At 43.7% G+C, this 14,023-nt stretch overlaps 1 protein-coding gene across 1 annotated transcript in view; it reads left to right on the top strand.

Moving 5' to 3' along the window:
* The window catches only part of LOC129699009 (extended synaptotagmin-3-like), a 144,860-nt gene that overhangs the window by 52,536 nt on the left and 78,301 nt on the right, over positions 1–14,023 (top strand). Inside the window, exon 2 of the mRNA XM_055638569.1 lies at positions 10,249–10,383. Within this exon, the coding sequence (XP_055494544.1) occupies positions 10,249–10,383 (135 nt within the window). The remainder of the gene's footprint in view (positions 1–10,248; positions 10,384–14,023) is intronic.

The raw sequence follows: 14,023 nt of genomic DNA, 5'->3' as shown, positions 1-14,023 counted from the left end.
AGGCTTCATAGGTTGAAGCCTAGGGCCTCAAAATCTAGGGGGCCTCCGGCCAAGGTGTTTATTTCCCAGAGTAAAAAAAATCCCGAGGGAAAAAAAAAAAATTGGAGAGCAATTCCACTTTGACGGAAATTATCCAAAATTCTGGTTCTGGCCCGCTGGGAGTTTTGGGGGGAAAATTGCGACCATCCGTGCCTGCGCAGTTGGGGAGAAGCCGGTGACGCAGCAGCATCACAAAATGATGCTGTCTCTCCGCGCAGTGGGCACGGGCGGGTTCAGATCGCCATTTGCACTCCACACAATCACCTCGATGCCTCGTGTCTGCTCTAGATAAGTAGTGGAATATTGCGTTGCGGGAGTGCCCGTTTCTCCGGGCCGGGGGGGGGGGGGGTGCTGTGGTGTCTGCGGCGTGGAGTTGGAGCCTCACTGTGTGGGGGGGAGAGAGCTGTGGGGGGGGGGGATAGGAGCGAGGGGAAGGGGGAGGGGAGAGAGGGAAGGGGGAGGGAGAGGAGGGCAGGGGGGGGGAGGGAAGGGGGGGGATTATCTTTAGTGAGATTGCAAAATTAAGGTAGGTTTTAGAGCAATTATATTTTCTTCTCCACATGAATAATATCAAACAATTGGAACTGCTTTATTTTCCTTGATACCAATACTGAAAAATATGAATTCCATAGTTTGCGCCTTTTTGCATCATTTTTAATGTGCACACACTAACACAATCGAACAGTAACAGGCAATCAAATCAACACGCAAAACATTTTCCAAAAAAAGGTTTTATTTACTGCAAAAACTTACAGTATTTTATTTGCAACGTTTGCATATTCTTTTATACCATTTTACATAACATTTTACAGTACAACTTGATTATTAAAACAAGGACAACTTTAATCCTTGATTTAAAAAAATGTATACAATAGTGTCCCCAATCATCCCATTCCAACCACTCATTACTCTTGACAACCAAAATTATTTCTGAAATATTGGTCATAAATTTGGTGCAAAAATGCTCCAAAATAAGGCTCAGAATGCACCAGAGAGCTTCTAAAACCCCAGAACCAGGCTTTGAGCTTGCAGGGCTCTCATTTTTTTTTTCCCCGCTGCTAACCGGGCAACTTAAGCAGCATTTTTGTTTGGTTAATTTAAGACAGCTTGCATGACGCATGCGATAATGTGCTCAAATGAATTGCGTAGTTACCAGTCGGAATTATGCTCAATGAAGCATTCACATATTATTTCTGCTTCAAATAATGTCACAAACTAAACATATTCACCAATCAAGCCATGATATATACCACAATGACATGCAGCAAAGTTACAATACAGTATCTCAACTATTTTTACACATTGCAATTAATGCAATTTCTATTATTTCTTTTCACTTCCCAACAAAAATGTGGTTGGATTTTTCAGCGTATGATCAACCAGTGTCAATAAATCTGAGAGGGGATCTTATAGAAACTTACAAAATTCTTAAGGGGTTGGACAGGCTAGATGCAGGAAGATTGTTCCCGATGTTGGGGAAGTCCAGGACAAGGGGTCACAGCTTAAGGATAAGGGGGAAATCCTTTAAAACCGAGATGAGAAAAACTTTTTTCACACAGAGAGTGGTGAATCTCTGGAACTCTCTGCCACAGAGGGTAGTTGAGGCCAGTTCATTGGCTATATGTAGGAGGGAGTTAGATGTGGCCCTTGTGGCTAAGGGAATCAGAGGGTATGGAGAGAAGGCAGGTACAGGATACTGAGTTGGATGATCAGCCATGATCATATTGAATGGCGGTGCAGGCTCGAAGGGCTGAATGGCCTACTCCTGCACCTAATATCTATGTTTCTAAATCCTGGACCATGGTAACATATATACTTAACCATACACACTACAGATTGATGCAAACATGTTTTCTGTGAAGGACCGAAAATTACCATGACATGGGTCGTTATTGCTATTGGTACAGAAACACTCTTGCTTCCCACATAATGTATCCACAACAACATATACAGGTTGCAAGGAAATTTCTAAAGGCATTTTATGATAATAGCTGTTAAAGTCAACTATACTCATCTGACAAGTTAAACATTACACTAACTGCAGCAAATGGTCTTTTGGTAATATGTTTAAAGGTGTCAAAATGCCACATTACCGGACATTCAGATTAAATGTATGTGTTGTGAACAGCAATGAAGATACCCTGTTTGTATGCACCAGATTTTTTTTTAATTATTGATAGACGCTGTTTCCATCATTCCCACTTCAGAATTAATGTTAAAATTTCAACCGAAATATCTCCTGACCAAATTTGTGATGTATATGACCGACTGTAGAAGTAAATCCTGGATAAATCCAACATATAGTTGTGAATGTTGCTCATTAAATAACAGTACTGATACTCCATATGAAGAGCATTGATTTGCCGTTAAAATGAATTGTGTAATAATGTGTCAATGGTAGCAGTGACAATCGATCACTGCGGTTTTAATGTTTCACATGTTCACAATTTAATTAATGCATATCTATGGATTAAAACAAATAATAACATTGGGATTTAAAACACATTTGATTGCATTCCCTTATCAAACTTTTTTTTCTTTTTTGTATGGCTTTGTAAATATTTGATTAGTGTTCAAATGTAAATAATTTGGTGTACATATAGTGGCTGGTGTACATATGGTGTACATATAGCTGCTAAATTTGTATGAGATAATTACAAGCAGTTGAATAGGGGGTGGGAATTAATAAGCTTTGGCTTCTTCCTGCTCCTTTTTGGACACATATGATTTCATTTATTTATAGATATTGTTTATGACACTTTATAAATATTTGTGTTTTGTTTTTTGTATGCTGTTTCACATTTGCTTTTTATTCTTTTATTCTGTCCGAAATAAATAACTAATAAATAAATAAATAAAAAAACAGTCAATTTTCACTCTGAAGACATTTCAGCACAGTAGGGTGGGGGGGGGGGGGGGGGGGGGGGGGCGTCAGGGGGAGGTGAGAAGGCAAGTTGCGGGATGGATGGAATCAGGCTGGGGAATTAGTGCGTGTTGGTTGGAATAGGTAAAATTGTGAGGGGAGAGCGCGGGGGATGTCAGTCGGGTTGAATGGGGTGGATCAGTATGGGATTGATGGGGGCCATCAGTACAGGGGGTCAGTAAAAGATGAATGGGAGGGTCAGTAAAAGATGAATAAGGGGATCAATACAGGATGAATGAGGGGATCAGTACATGATGAATGGGGGGAGGCAGTGCAGGAAGGATGGAAAAGTGGGAGAGCAAAGGATGAATTGGGGGACCAGTGTAGGATGGATGGGGGGGGGTGGGGGTGGCAGGAGAATCAATGCGAGGTGGATAGGGAGATCAGTGCAGGATGAGAGGAACACAGGGGATGTCAGTGAGGACTGAATAGAGGCGGGAATGGAGATCAGTGGAGGGATCCCAGGATAAGGGGGAGGTGGGGAGGAAGGAAGGTCAGCGCGCATCGGATAGGGGCGGTATCATCGACCCGCTGCATTGGCCGTCCCTGTCCACAGCCAAGTGCCACCACCAAAGGGGGAGGCAGTTGGGATCTCCTTGCCACCGCCTCCCCTCCTCCACCAGCCAACAGAAGGTGCGGGGCCGAGCGGTGCAGCTGCTTCAGACGGTGGAAGGAGGCCTCCCCATTTCTCCCTCCCTCCTCCAGGCCTCGGCATGCGGGAGGGTTTGTTTTGAAAGAGGTATCTCGGTTAGCGGATTGGCAAGCAGTGGCCGCTATCAGGGCGGGCAGGATGCTGGAGGAGGAGCCGCTTTTGCTGCTGCTCTCGCTGCCAAAGATCCTATAGGCCGCTGGGGTGCGGGGCCCGTCATTCGCTCCGACCCTCCATCATCCCACACCCCGTATCTTTGCTCCGCACTACGTCGTCGCCGCCGATACGAAACGTCATGTTCCTTTTCTCCAGAGATGCTGCCTGACCCACTGAGTTACTCCAGTTTTTCGTGTCCATCTTCGGTATAAACCAGTATCTGCAGTGCCAAGCCGGGCAAAATGACTCGGCATTTAGGTTGCCCGGCGGCACTTTGGGTGGTCATTGGCAGCCGGGCAACAGCTAATTTCGAGCCCTGGCTTGTGATATGCACTGCGTGCACTTATTTCACATTAAAATTTTGTAATCCTGTCATGCCACCCCCCTTTTTGAAAATCTTCGTACGGGCCTGGTGTATAATATTTTTGACACTGTCATAGGCCTTTCTTACATATGCTGTAAGAAAGCACTGTAGTCTCTAAACAACACTTCAGTAATTTTCCTTGCCCTCCATTTCAGAATAATAGTGCTTTAAGCCGATAACTCGACACTAGCACTGGCAATAAATAAATAAATAAATAAATAAATAGACAGTGCGGCTTTCCAGCCCTTATCTCATTGGCCACGCGCGGCTGCATATCTGGTGGACTCCTCCATCTTCCTCTCATAGAAACATAGAAATTAGGTACAGGAGTAGGCCATTCAGCCCTTTGAGCCTGCACTGCCATTCAATATGATCATGGCTGATCATCCAACTCAGTATCCCGTACCTACCTTCTCTCCTTACCCACTGATCCCTGTAGCCACAAGGGCCACATCTAACTCCCTCTTAAATATAGCTAATGAGCTGGCCTCAACTACCTTCTGTGGCAGAGAATTCCACAGATTCGCCACTCTCTGTGTGAGAAATGTTTTTCTCATCTCGGCCCTAAAAGATTTCCCCCTTATCCTTAAACTGTGACCCCTTGTCCCCAACATCGGGAACAATCTTCCTGCTCATCAGCTCTTCCAAACCCACTACCTGCTCCCTCGACCCTCTCCCCACTCCCCTGCTGAAGTCCTGCCTCCCCATACTCTGCCCCTACCTCACTAATCTCTTCAACTCCTCATTGTCCCAAGGAATTGTCCCCTCCGCTTTCAAAACTGCTGCTGTTACACCAATCTTAAAGAACCCTGGTCTTGATCCCTCCTCTCTCATTAACTGCCGCCCAATTTCAAACTTCCCCTTTCTTTCAAAAACCCTGGAGCGTATCGTTGCGTTGCAACTTCATTCCCACCTCCTTGCGTATAACCTACTTGAACCCCTCCAATCTGGCTTTCGCCCCCTCCATAGCACAGAATCTGCTCTCCTCAAAGTCCTCAACGACCTCCTCACCTCTGCTGACACTGGTTCCCTCAACATCCTCACCCTCCTCGACCTGAGCGCAGCCTTCGATACAGTGAACCATAACATCCTGCTCACCAGACTCAAAGACCTTGGCATTGAAGGCTCTGCACTCAGCTGGCTCTGTTCCTACCTTTCCAACAGATCCCACTTCATCTCTCTCCACAACCACACCTCTGCTACAGCCACAGTCAGTCAAGGCGTTCCCCAAGGCTCCGTACTCGGCCCCCTCCTCTTCATCATCTACATCCTCCCCCTTGGTCAGATACTCTGCCACTTCAACTTGGACTTCCACTGTTACGCTGATGACACCCAGATCTACCTTTGCACCAAATCCCCCCACAACCCCCTCCTCTCCCATATCAACTCCTGTTTGTCAGCTATAAAAACCTGGATGCAACATAATTTCCTCAAACTCAACAGCGATAAGACAGAATTCTTCCTCATAGGCTCCAAAGCCACACTCAGCAAAATCAATAACCCCACTCTCACCATCGACGGCACCACTGTCTCCCCATCTCCCCAGGCCCGCAACCTTGGCGTGATCTTTGATTCCACCCTCTCCCTTTGAGCCTCACATCCGCCATGTCACTAAAACCTCCTTCTTTCATCTCCGCAACATCGTCAAACTCAGACCCTCTCTCACACCTCCCGCTGCTGAAAGACTCATCCATGCCTTCATCTCCTCCCGACTGGACTACTGCAACTCACTTCTCCTTGGCATCAGCTCCACCTACATCAACCAACTCCAACTGGTCCAGAACACAGCCGCCCCATTCATCACCCACACCAAATCCTGGCATCACATCACTCCAGTCCTCAAACAACTTCACTGGCTTCCCATCTCCCATCGGATCAACTACAAAATCCTGATCCTCACCTACAAAGCCCTCCACCATCTGGCCCCCCCCATCTCACTGACCTCCTCCCCCTACCAACCCTCACGGTCCCTTAGATCTACATCAGCCGGTCTCCTCTCCATCCACAAGTCCAACTTCCGCAGTTTTGGGGACAGAGCCTTCTCCAGGGCAGCTCCCAGTCTCTGGAACTCCTTCCCCCAACTGATCCGCAATTCCATGTCCCTCACCATCTTCCAGTCCCGCCTCAAGACCCATCTCTTCACCTCTGCCTATCCTTAGCCCCACGTCCCCCTCCCTTTTCATCTGTGCATTAATTGCCTCATACTGTGTTTTGCATTGAATTCTGTCTTCACTTTGTGTACTAGTCATGTCTCTACTGTTTATTTCATTCCCCTTGCATGTTTTTCCTCTACCTGCTAAATTTTTGTAAGGTGTCCTTGAGACTCTTGAAAGGCACCCATAAATAAAATGTATTATTATTATTAGTCTGTCCAACCCCTTAAGAATTTTGTAAGTTTCTATAAGATCCCCCGCTCAATCTTCTAAATTCTAACGAGTACAAGCTGAGTCTATCCAGTCTTTCTTCATATGAAAGTCCTGACATCCCAGGAATCAGTCTGGTGAACCTTCTCTGTACTCCCTCTATAGCAAGAATGTCTTTCCTCAGATTAGGAGACCAAAACTGTACGCAATACTCCAGGTGTGGCCTCACCAAGACCCTGTACAACTGCAGTAGAATCTCCATGCTACTATACTCAAATCCTTTTGCTATGAATGCTAACATACCATTAGCTTTCTTCACTGCCTGCTGCACCTGCATGCCTACTTTCAATGACTGGTGTACCATGACACCCAGGTCTCGTTGCATCTCCCCTTTTCCTAATCGGCCACCATTCAGAAAATAGTCTGCTTTCCTGTTTTTGCCACCAAAATGGATAACCTCACATTTATCCACATTATATTGCATCTGCCATGGATTTGCCCACTCACCCAGCCTATCCAAGTCACCTTGCAGCCTCCTAGCATCCTCCTCACAGCTAACACTGCCCCCCAGCTTCGTATCATCCGCAAACTTGGAGATGTTGCATTTAATTCCCTCGTCCAAATCATTAATATATATTGTAAATAGCTGGGGTCCCAGCACTGAGCCTTGCGGTACTCTCATCGTGAGGGATTGGGAGGGGCCTCTCTTCATCTAAATCCGGCCCTGCCATGCACATTTCTAGCTGGAAGGATAATGACTGCCAAATTGGCTGAGGTCAAACAAAAGATTTTCTGCCATGTGTCTGAAGCTATGTTTTGCATATCTGTTTTTAATGGCCTCGGGCTGTGAGAATTCCCAATGCAACTCTATAGATAGACACAAAATGTTGGAGTAATTCAGCGGGTCAGGCAGCATCTCTGGAGAAAAGGAAGAGGTGATGTTTTAGGTCAAGACCCATCTTCAGACAAAGAAAGGTCTCGACCTAAACTTCACCTATTCTGTTTCTCCAGAGATGCTGCCTGACCCAAGTTCAAGTTCAAGTTCGTGAGTTTATTATCATGTGTCTCTGTATAGGACAATGACATTCTTGCTTTGCTTCAGCACACAGAACATAGTAGGCATTTGCTACAGAATAGATAAGTGTGTCCATATACCATCGTATAAATATATACACACATGAATAAATAAACTGATAAAGTGCAAATAACAGAAAATGGGTTATTAATAATCAGAGTTTTGTCCAAGCCAGGTTTAATAGCCTGATGGCTGTGGGGAAGTACCTATTCCTGAACCTGGTTGTTGCAGTCTTCAGGCTCCTGTACCTTCTACCTGAAGGTAGCAGGGAGATGAGTGTGTGGCCAGGATGGTGTGGGTCTTTGATGATACTGCCAGCCTTTTTGAGGCAGCGACTGCGATGGAAGGAAGGTCAGAGCGATGATTTGACTGGGCAGTGTTTACTACTTTTTGTAGTCTTTTCCTCTCCAGGGCGCTCAAATTGCCGAACCAAGCCACGATGCAACCGGTCAGCATGCTCTCTACTGTGCACCCGTAGAAGTTAGAGAGAGTCTTCCTTGACAAACCGACTCTCCGTAATCTTCTCAGGAAGTAGAGGCGCTGATGAGCTTTCTTGATTATTGCATTAGTGTTGTCGGACCAGGAAAGATCTTCAGAGATGTGCACGCCCAGGAATTTGAAGCTCTTGACCCTTTCAACCATCGACTCGTTGATATAAATGGGGCTGTGTGTCCCCCTCCTACTCCTTCCAAAGTCCACAATCAGTTCCTTGGTTTTGCTGGTGTTGAGGGCCAGGTTATTGTGCTGGCACCATATGGACAGTTGCTCGATCTCCCTTCTATACTCTGACTCATTCCCATCAGTGATACGCCCCATAACAGTGGAGTCGTCAGCGAACTCGATGATGGAGTTCGCACTGTGATTGGCTACGCAGTCATGGGTATAGAGTGAGTACAGCAGGGAGCTGAGCACGCAGCCTTGAGGTGCTCCCATGCTGATTGTTATCGAGGCTGACACATTTCCACCAATACGAACAGACTGTGGTCTGTGAATGAGGAAGTCGAGGATCCAATTGCAGAGGGATGCGCAGAGACCCAGTTCTGCGAGTTTGGTAACCAGCTTGGAGGGGATGATTGTGTTAAATGCCGAGCTGTAACCTATGAATAACAGCCTGACATATGAGTTTTTGTTGTCCAAGTGGTCCAGAGCAGAGTGGAGGGCCAGCGAGATCGCATCCACCGTTGATCTGTTGTGGCGGTAAGCGAACTGCAGTGGGTCCAGGTTTTTGTCGAGGTAGGAGTTGATTTGCTCCATGGTCAACCTCTCAAAGCACTTCATCACCACCGGCGTTAGTGCCACTGGTCGATAGTCATTGAGGCACGTCACCTTACTCTTCTTGGGCACTGGTATAATTGATGCCCTTTTAAAGCAGGTGGGGACCTCAGATCTCAGAAGTGAGAGGTTGAAAATGTCCGTAAAAACTCCAGCCAGTTGGGCCGCACAGGTTTTTAGAACACGACCGGGTATACCATCAGGTCCAGGTGCTTTTCGGGGGTTCACCCCTCTGAAGGATTTCCTGACGTCGGCCTCTGTGACTGAGACTGAAATACCATCACAGCGAATGGGGGCTCGGAAAGGCACATCAGTGTTCTCCCTATCAAAGCGTGCGTAAAACGCATTGAGCTGGTCAGGGAGTGATGTTTCGCCGACATTGGAGCTGCCTCCTGGTTTCGCCTTGTAGGAGGTGATTGCATTCAGGCCCCGCCACAGCTGCCGAACATCTGTCTCATCCTCCAATTTGGAGCAGAAGTCCCTTTTGGCCTTTTTGATGGCCTTACCAAGGTCGTAACCCACTGAGTTACTCCAGCATTTTGAGTCTATTCTCTGTGTAAACCAACATCTGCAGTAACTTCCTATACCACTTCAGTTCTGATTTGCACAGTGGCAGACTTCTCCATTGTAATCGTGTGCTGAAAGACCAAGCTTGATGGCCCAATGTTAAAAGACCCTGTTGCTGTCATTCCAGCTGGGATATTTACTGGAAGCTTCCCCTTGCCGCACGCATTTCTTGTTAATACCCAGGGCCTAATACCTGTACTGTTTGTAGGCTGTTTCCGACACATTGTTAAAGTTATACACTCATCCATTTGAGGTGTGACGAAAAAGCAATCTGTCTCGCTCATTGATGTATCCCTTGGGTTGTAGACCATTGAGAAGGAAGCTCCTAGGGTAATTTTGTGGTAAGTGTTGAAAATTTGTTTTCCATGCAAATAAGGATATAAAAAAATACAGCTTTACTGGTTTTGATTGGATAGGTTCACTCAGATACTCCTTGTTTTAATGTTAGAAATCTTCAATGGATTAAACCAGAATGTTCAGATTTTCATCTTATGTAGACCACATCTGTGTATTTTTAAAAGAAAAAGACACAAAGTGCTAAAGTAACGTGGATGGGTGATGTTTCAGGTCAAGCCCCTCCTTTAGAATCTCGGCTTGAGTGAGAGCCACAGGTTCTTTTGCTGTGGGGTCAGCAAGCCTGAAGTTTACAATGGAGCAGCCTGCCACTGTGCAAACCAGGGTTGAAGTGGATACTTCTCACAGCCCAAGGCCATTACAAGTGGATATGCAAAGCCTAGCTTCAGAACCATAGAAGGATGGCATTTGTTTGACTTCACCAAATTTGGCAGTTATTCTGTATATGTGCCCTCTAACCTTTTTTTTTAAATTTTTCTGAACTAGATTTTAAAACAAGCATGGCCATATTTTGGGATATACCTGGAAAGAATATTTAAAGACGTCATTGAGCCTTCAATATGTGGATCAAATGTTTGCTTGAAAACCTTTACGTTTGCAAAACTTAATTTTGGTGAAAAGGTAAGGATGTTTTTACTTACTCTTTACTATTGATTTAATTTGCTTCAATGTGATTGATCATAAAATGAAACATCTTCAGATTTTCTTTCTGAGTAGCCATATTTACAGTGACTTGGCCAAGTTTGCACTTAATTTGCTTTACCAGATTGATGAGATGTAGATGTGGAAAATCTTATAATTTCTTGAGATTCTCTGATCATCAATTATTAGACCAGGATTTGCACATTTTTAAAACGTATTTATATTCAAATTATTTTCCTGTCGTTTTCCTTAAATAAAACAGCAAGATCCCATGACATAGGTGGGGTTATTCCATATTGTACAATAATATAACTACATGAAGCTGGAATAAATTTGTAAATTCTCTCTCCTCATTATGTACTTAATGTTGACCCTCTGATCATCCTTGTAAAAAATGTCACCTCAGCATTTTCCGACGATCAAGAATCCTCCCTTTTCTGAACTCCAACAGATCGAGCCTACTCAACCTAATTTTCGCAAAACGAATACCCATTCCAAATATATTCTAATAAACTGCTTCAACACATGTACATTCCTCCTTAAATAAATAAACCAATGCTGTACACAGTTCTTCAGATGTGCTCTCACCATTGCCTTCTATTTTTGAATCTCTTAACTTCTGTCTTCATTCCTTCCAGCAATAAATAAGAACATATTCCCTTATTGGATAATCATGCACAAATCATGGTTTGTAGAGATCTGTGCCAAATGCAGGCAGATGAGGCTAGTGTAGATGGGGAACTTGACCTGCTTAAGCAGTTTGGGCCAAAGATACTGTTTCTATGCTACAGTATATGACTCTATGAACACCAAGATCCACCTGCATCTCAGAACTTTACAATCTCTAAACATGTAAATGATGTACTTTTTTTCCCTGCCATAATGGACAATTTTACACCAATTTCATTTATCACACCTTTACCCACTTGATTAACCAAAAGTACGTCCTATTTGGGGACTCTTATTCTTCAACTTTATTTCCTTGCGTATCTTTGTGCCATTGGAATATTTGCTGATCATACCTTCATCAAAGTCATTTAAATAAATTGTAACAAGTTTTGGCATCTTTACCACTCCCTGGGAACACTCATCTATATCTTGCTTAACAGTCAAGTATATTTTATACCCTGTACTGTTTCTGTTAGTTAGTCAGTAAACCTTTCCAGCCAATATATTATTTCCTATATGATATTATTCTCCTCCATCTTTATGGGATGTCATCAAATGGCTTTGGAAATCTGAGTTGGATACAACTGTCGGTTTCCTTTTAGCAATAGCATTACTTTAAAGAATTCTAATAATTTGGTAAAACATGATTTTTCCTTTAATAAAATTATGTTGACTTTGCTGGATCGCCTCAAATCTTCCAAGTGTCCTGTCATACACATCTTTAATAATAGCCTCTACATTTTTCCAATGACAGATGCTAAATATGTATGGATGTTGGGAGGTCTATGTGTGTGAATGATTAGTCTTCAACCATTTAATCTATTCTTTGTTTTACTACTTTTTAATCCATGCTTCTACTGTATTTAATGTGGACACACCATGACCTATCTAGCAAATGGCAATAAACCTTTGCCATCAATGGCTTAGGCTGCGTTTAAAATGAGTATTCATTCAATTTCCTCGTGTCGTTCTTTTAGTCTCCTTTATTGAATCTTTAAACTGATATATAGGTAGTTGCCTCAGTGATGCTTCTGCAAGTAAGAACGGAACAATTTGGCATATTGATGAACATATCATTTGAAGAACATTGGGTCTGCTTTGATGATTTACTTTACGTCTGTATTCTCATTATACTTTTAATTTAATTGGGGAGACTAAATGGCTTTAAAATTTAAAAAGAGCTTTGAAAATGTCATGTCCTTTGTGATAGTTAATATTTTGAACATTTTTCATAATCCGAGGAACCAATTTCCTGATTTGAAGGCTAAAATGCAAATAAAATGTGAAAGCCAAAGATCTTAGAACAGAGCAAGATGCTCCACTCCTGCAAAATCTAATGGAGCGTAACTTCCACCATCTCTGTAAACCAGACCCGACATCAGTTATGCCTCTCGCAGTGTGATGAGCGTTGCGGGCATACACACACACATACACACACTCTCTCTCTCTTGTTTCTTTCTTGTGATCTCTAATTATTTGTTGAGCAACCTTTTTCTTTCATTCATTCAACCTATCTCTCTCCCTCTATGAAATCCTAATATTGTGAATAAACTATCAATGAACACAAAGGCTGGCAGGACAGGATCAAGAGTTTGGTTTAGTCCAGGGGTCGGCAACCTTTTTTGCATAGGGGCCAGGACCCTCCGGGACTAGCTGTAGGTCGCATGCAAGCCCCGGGTCTAGCTGCAGTTTCCAGGTTGCCTGCGAGCCCCTGGTCTGTTGTCCGGTCCCGGCAGCTGCTCGCAGCCACCCGATCTACTGAGTGAGTTGCTGGCATGATTCCCCGACCCCCTCCTTCTCAACACTTCTGCCCTTCCTGCAACTTTACCTCTGGCGCACCAGCCGTGCTAACCCGGGCCAGATTCCCCACGCGCTGTGAGAGGAACATAGGCACATTTTGGCTTTTTATTGTGATTTATGGATTATGCACCAACCCACTCAATTTTAAATAATTCATAAACAAGGATAACACTTTTTATTTCTGTCATTCATGGTAAGATTTACATAGTTGACATTTTTGTGTGCGTGATATACAGGGTTGCAGTGTTTCGAATATCAGTTAACCAATGACGGTAGTTGACAAGTACTCCGTAGTTCAGTGTAGGAGATCATTTCGACGAGTATTCTGATGACAAGTATTGACAGGTACTCCGTAGTTCAGAGTAAGAGATCTTGTCGACGAGACATATCATATAGGATTAACATAAGAACAATCTTATTATACGATTAACATAAGAATATCATATTGAATTAATTTATAACAACAAATTTGATTATAACTACATACCTGCAGGATGGATGACATCTGTCTATTCTATCTATATATCTATAAAACTCTGGGGCTATCCGTCCGGCTGCCGTCCGGATCCCTTTCTGCCTTTTGATTCGTGCCCGATACTCGCAGATGTCCAATCGGAATGGCCGATGCTCGCAGATGTCCAATCGGAATGGATCCATTTGCATGTGTACGGCTGCCGGCTGCATTTCTTCCTTTGATTCATTGCCACGCCCAATCCAGACGCTCAATCTCCGACATCTTTTCCATTTCGGTAGAGATTTCGCTTTTCTTTCTAAGTATCCGCTCCTCATTACATTTCGTCGTGTTGAAGTACACGTTTTTAATCAAATCCTTCTCTTCTTCTTACACTAGCATGCATGCCTTACAACAAGAACAAAACCAAAAATGTACAGCAGGTACATAAATCCTTCTACAAGGTGGGGCAGGTTAACAGAGCAATTAATGAAGCAAATAGGATGCTGGACCTATTAACAGAGACATTAATAAAAAAGTTAAAAAGTGATGTCATATAATATAATACAATGTTGGGATCATAAGAATAGAATCATATATGGTTATATATTATGTATATGGTTAGTCATCATACATTGGGAAGGAAATTAAGGCTTTAATGTGTGCTCCTCTTGGCATGTCGTTGTTCCCTTAGATGTG

The sequence above is a fragment of the Leucoraja erinacea genome, chromosome 7 (genome assembly GCF_028641065.1).
Source record: "Leucoraja erinacea ecotype New England chromosome 7, Leri_hhj_1, whole genome shotgun sequence".
NCBI lineage: Eukaryota > Metazoa > Chordata > Chondrichthyes > Rajiformes > Rajidae > Leucoraja > Leucoraja erinaceus.
The sequence above is the reverse complement of the archived record's forward strand: the minus strand, read 5'-3'. Positions and strand labels throughout refer to the sequence as shown.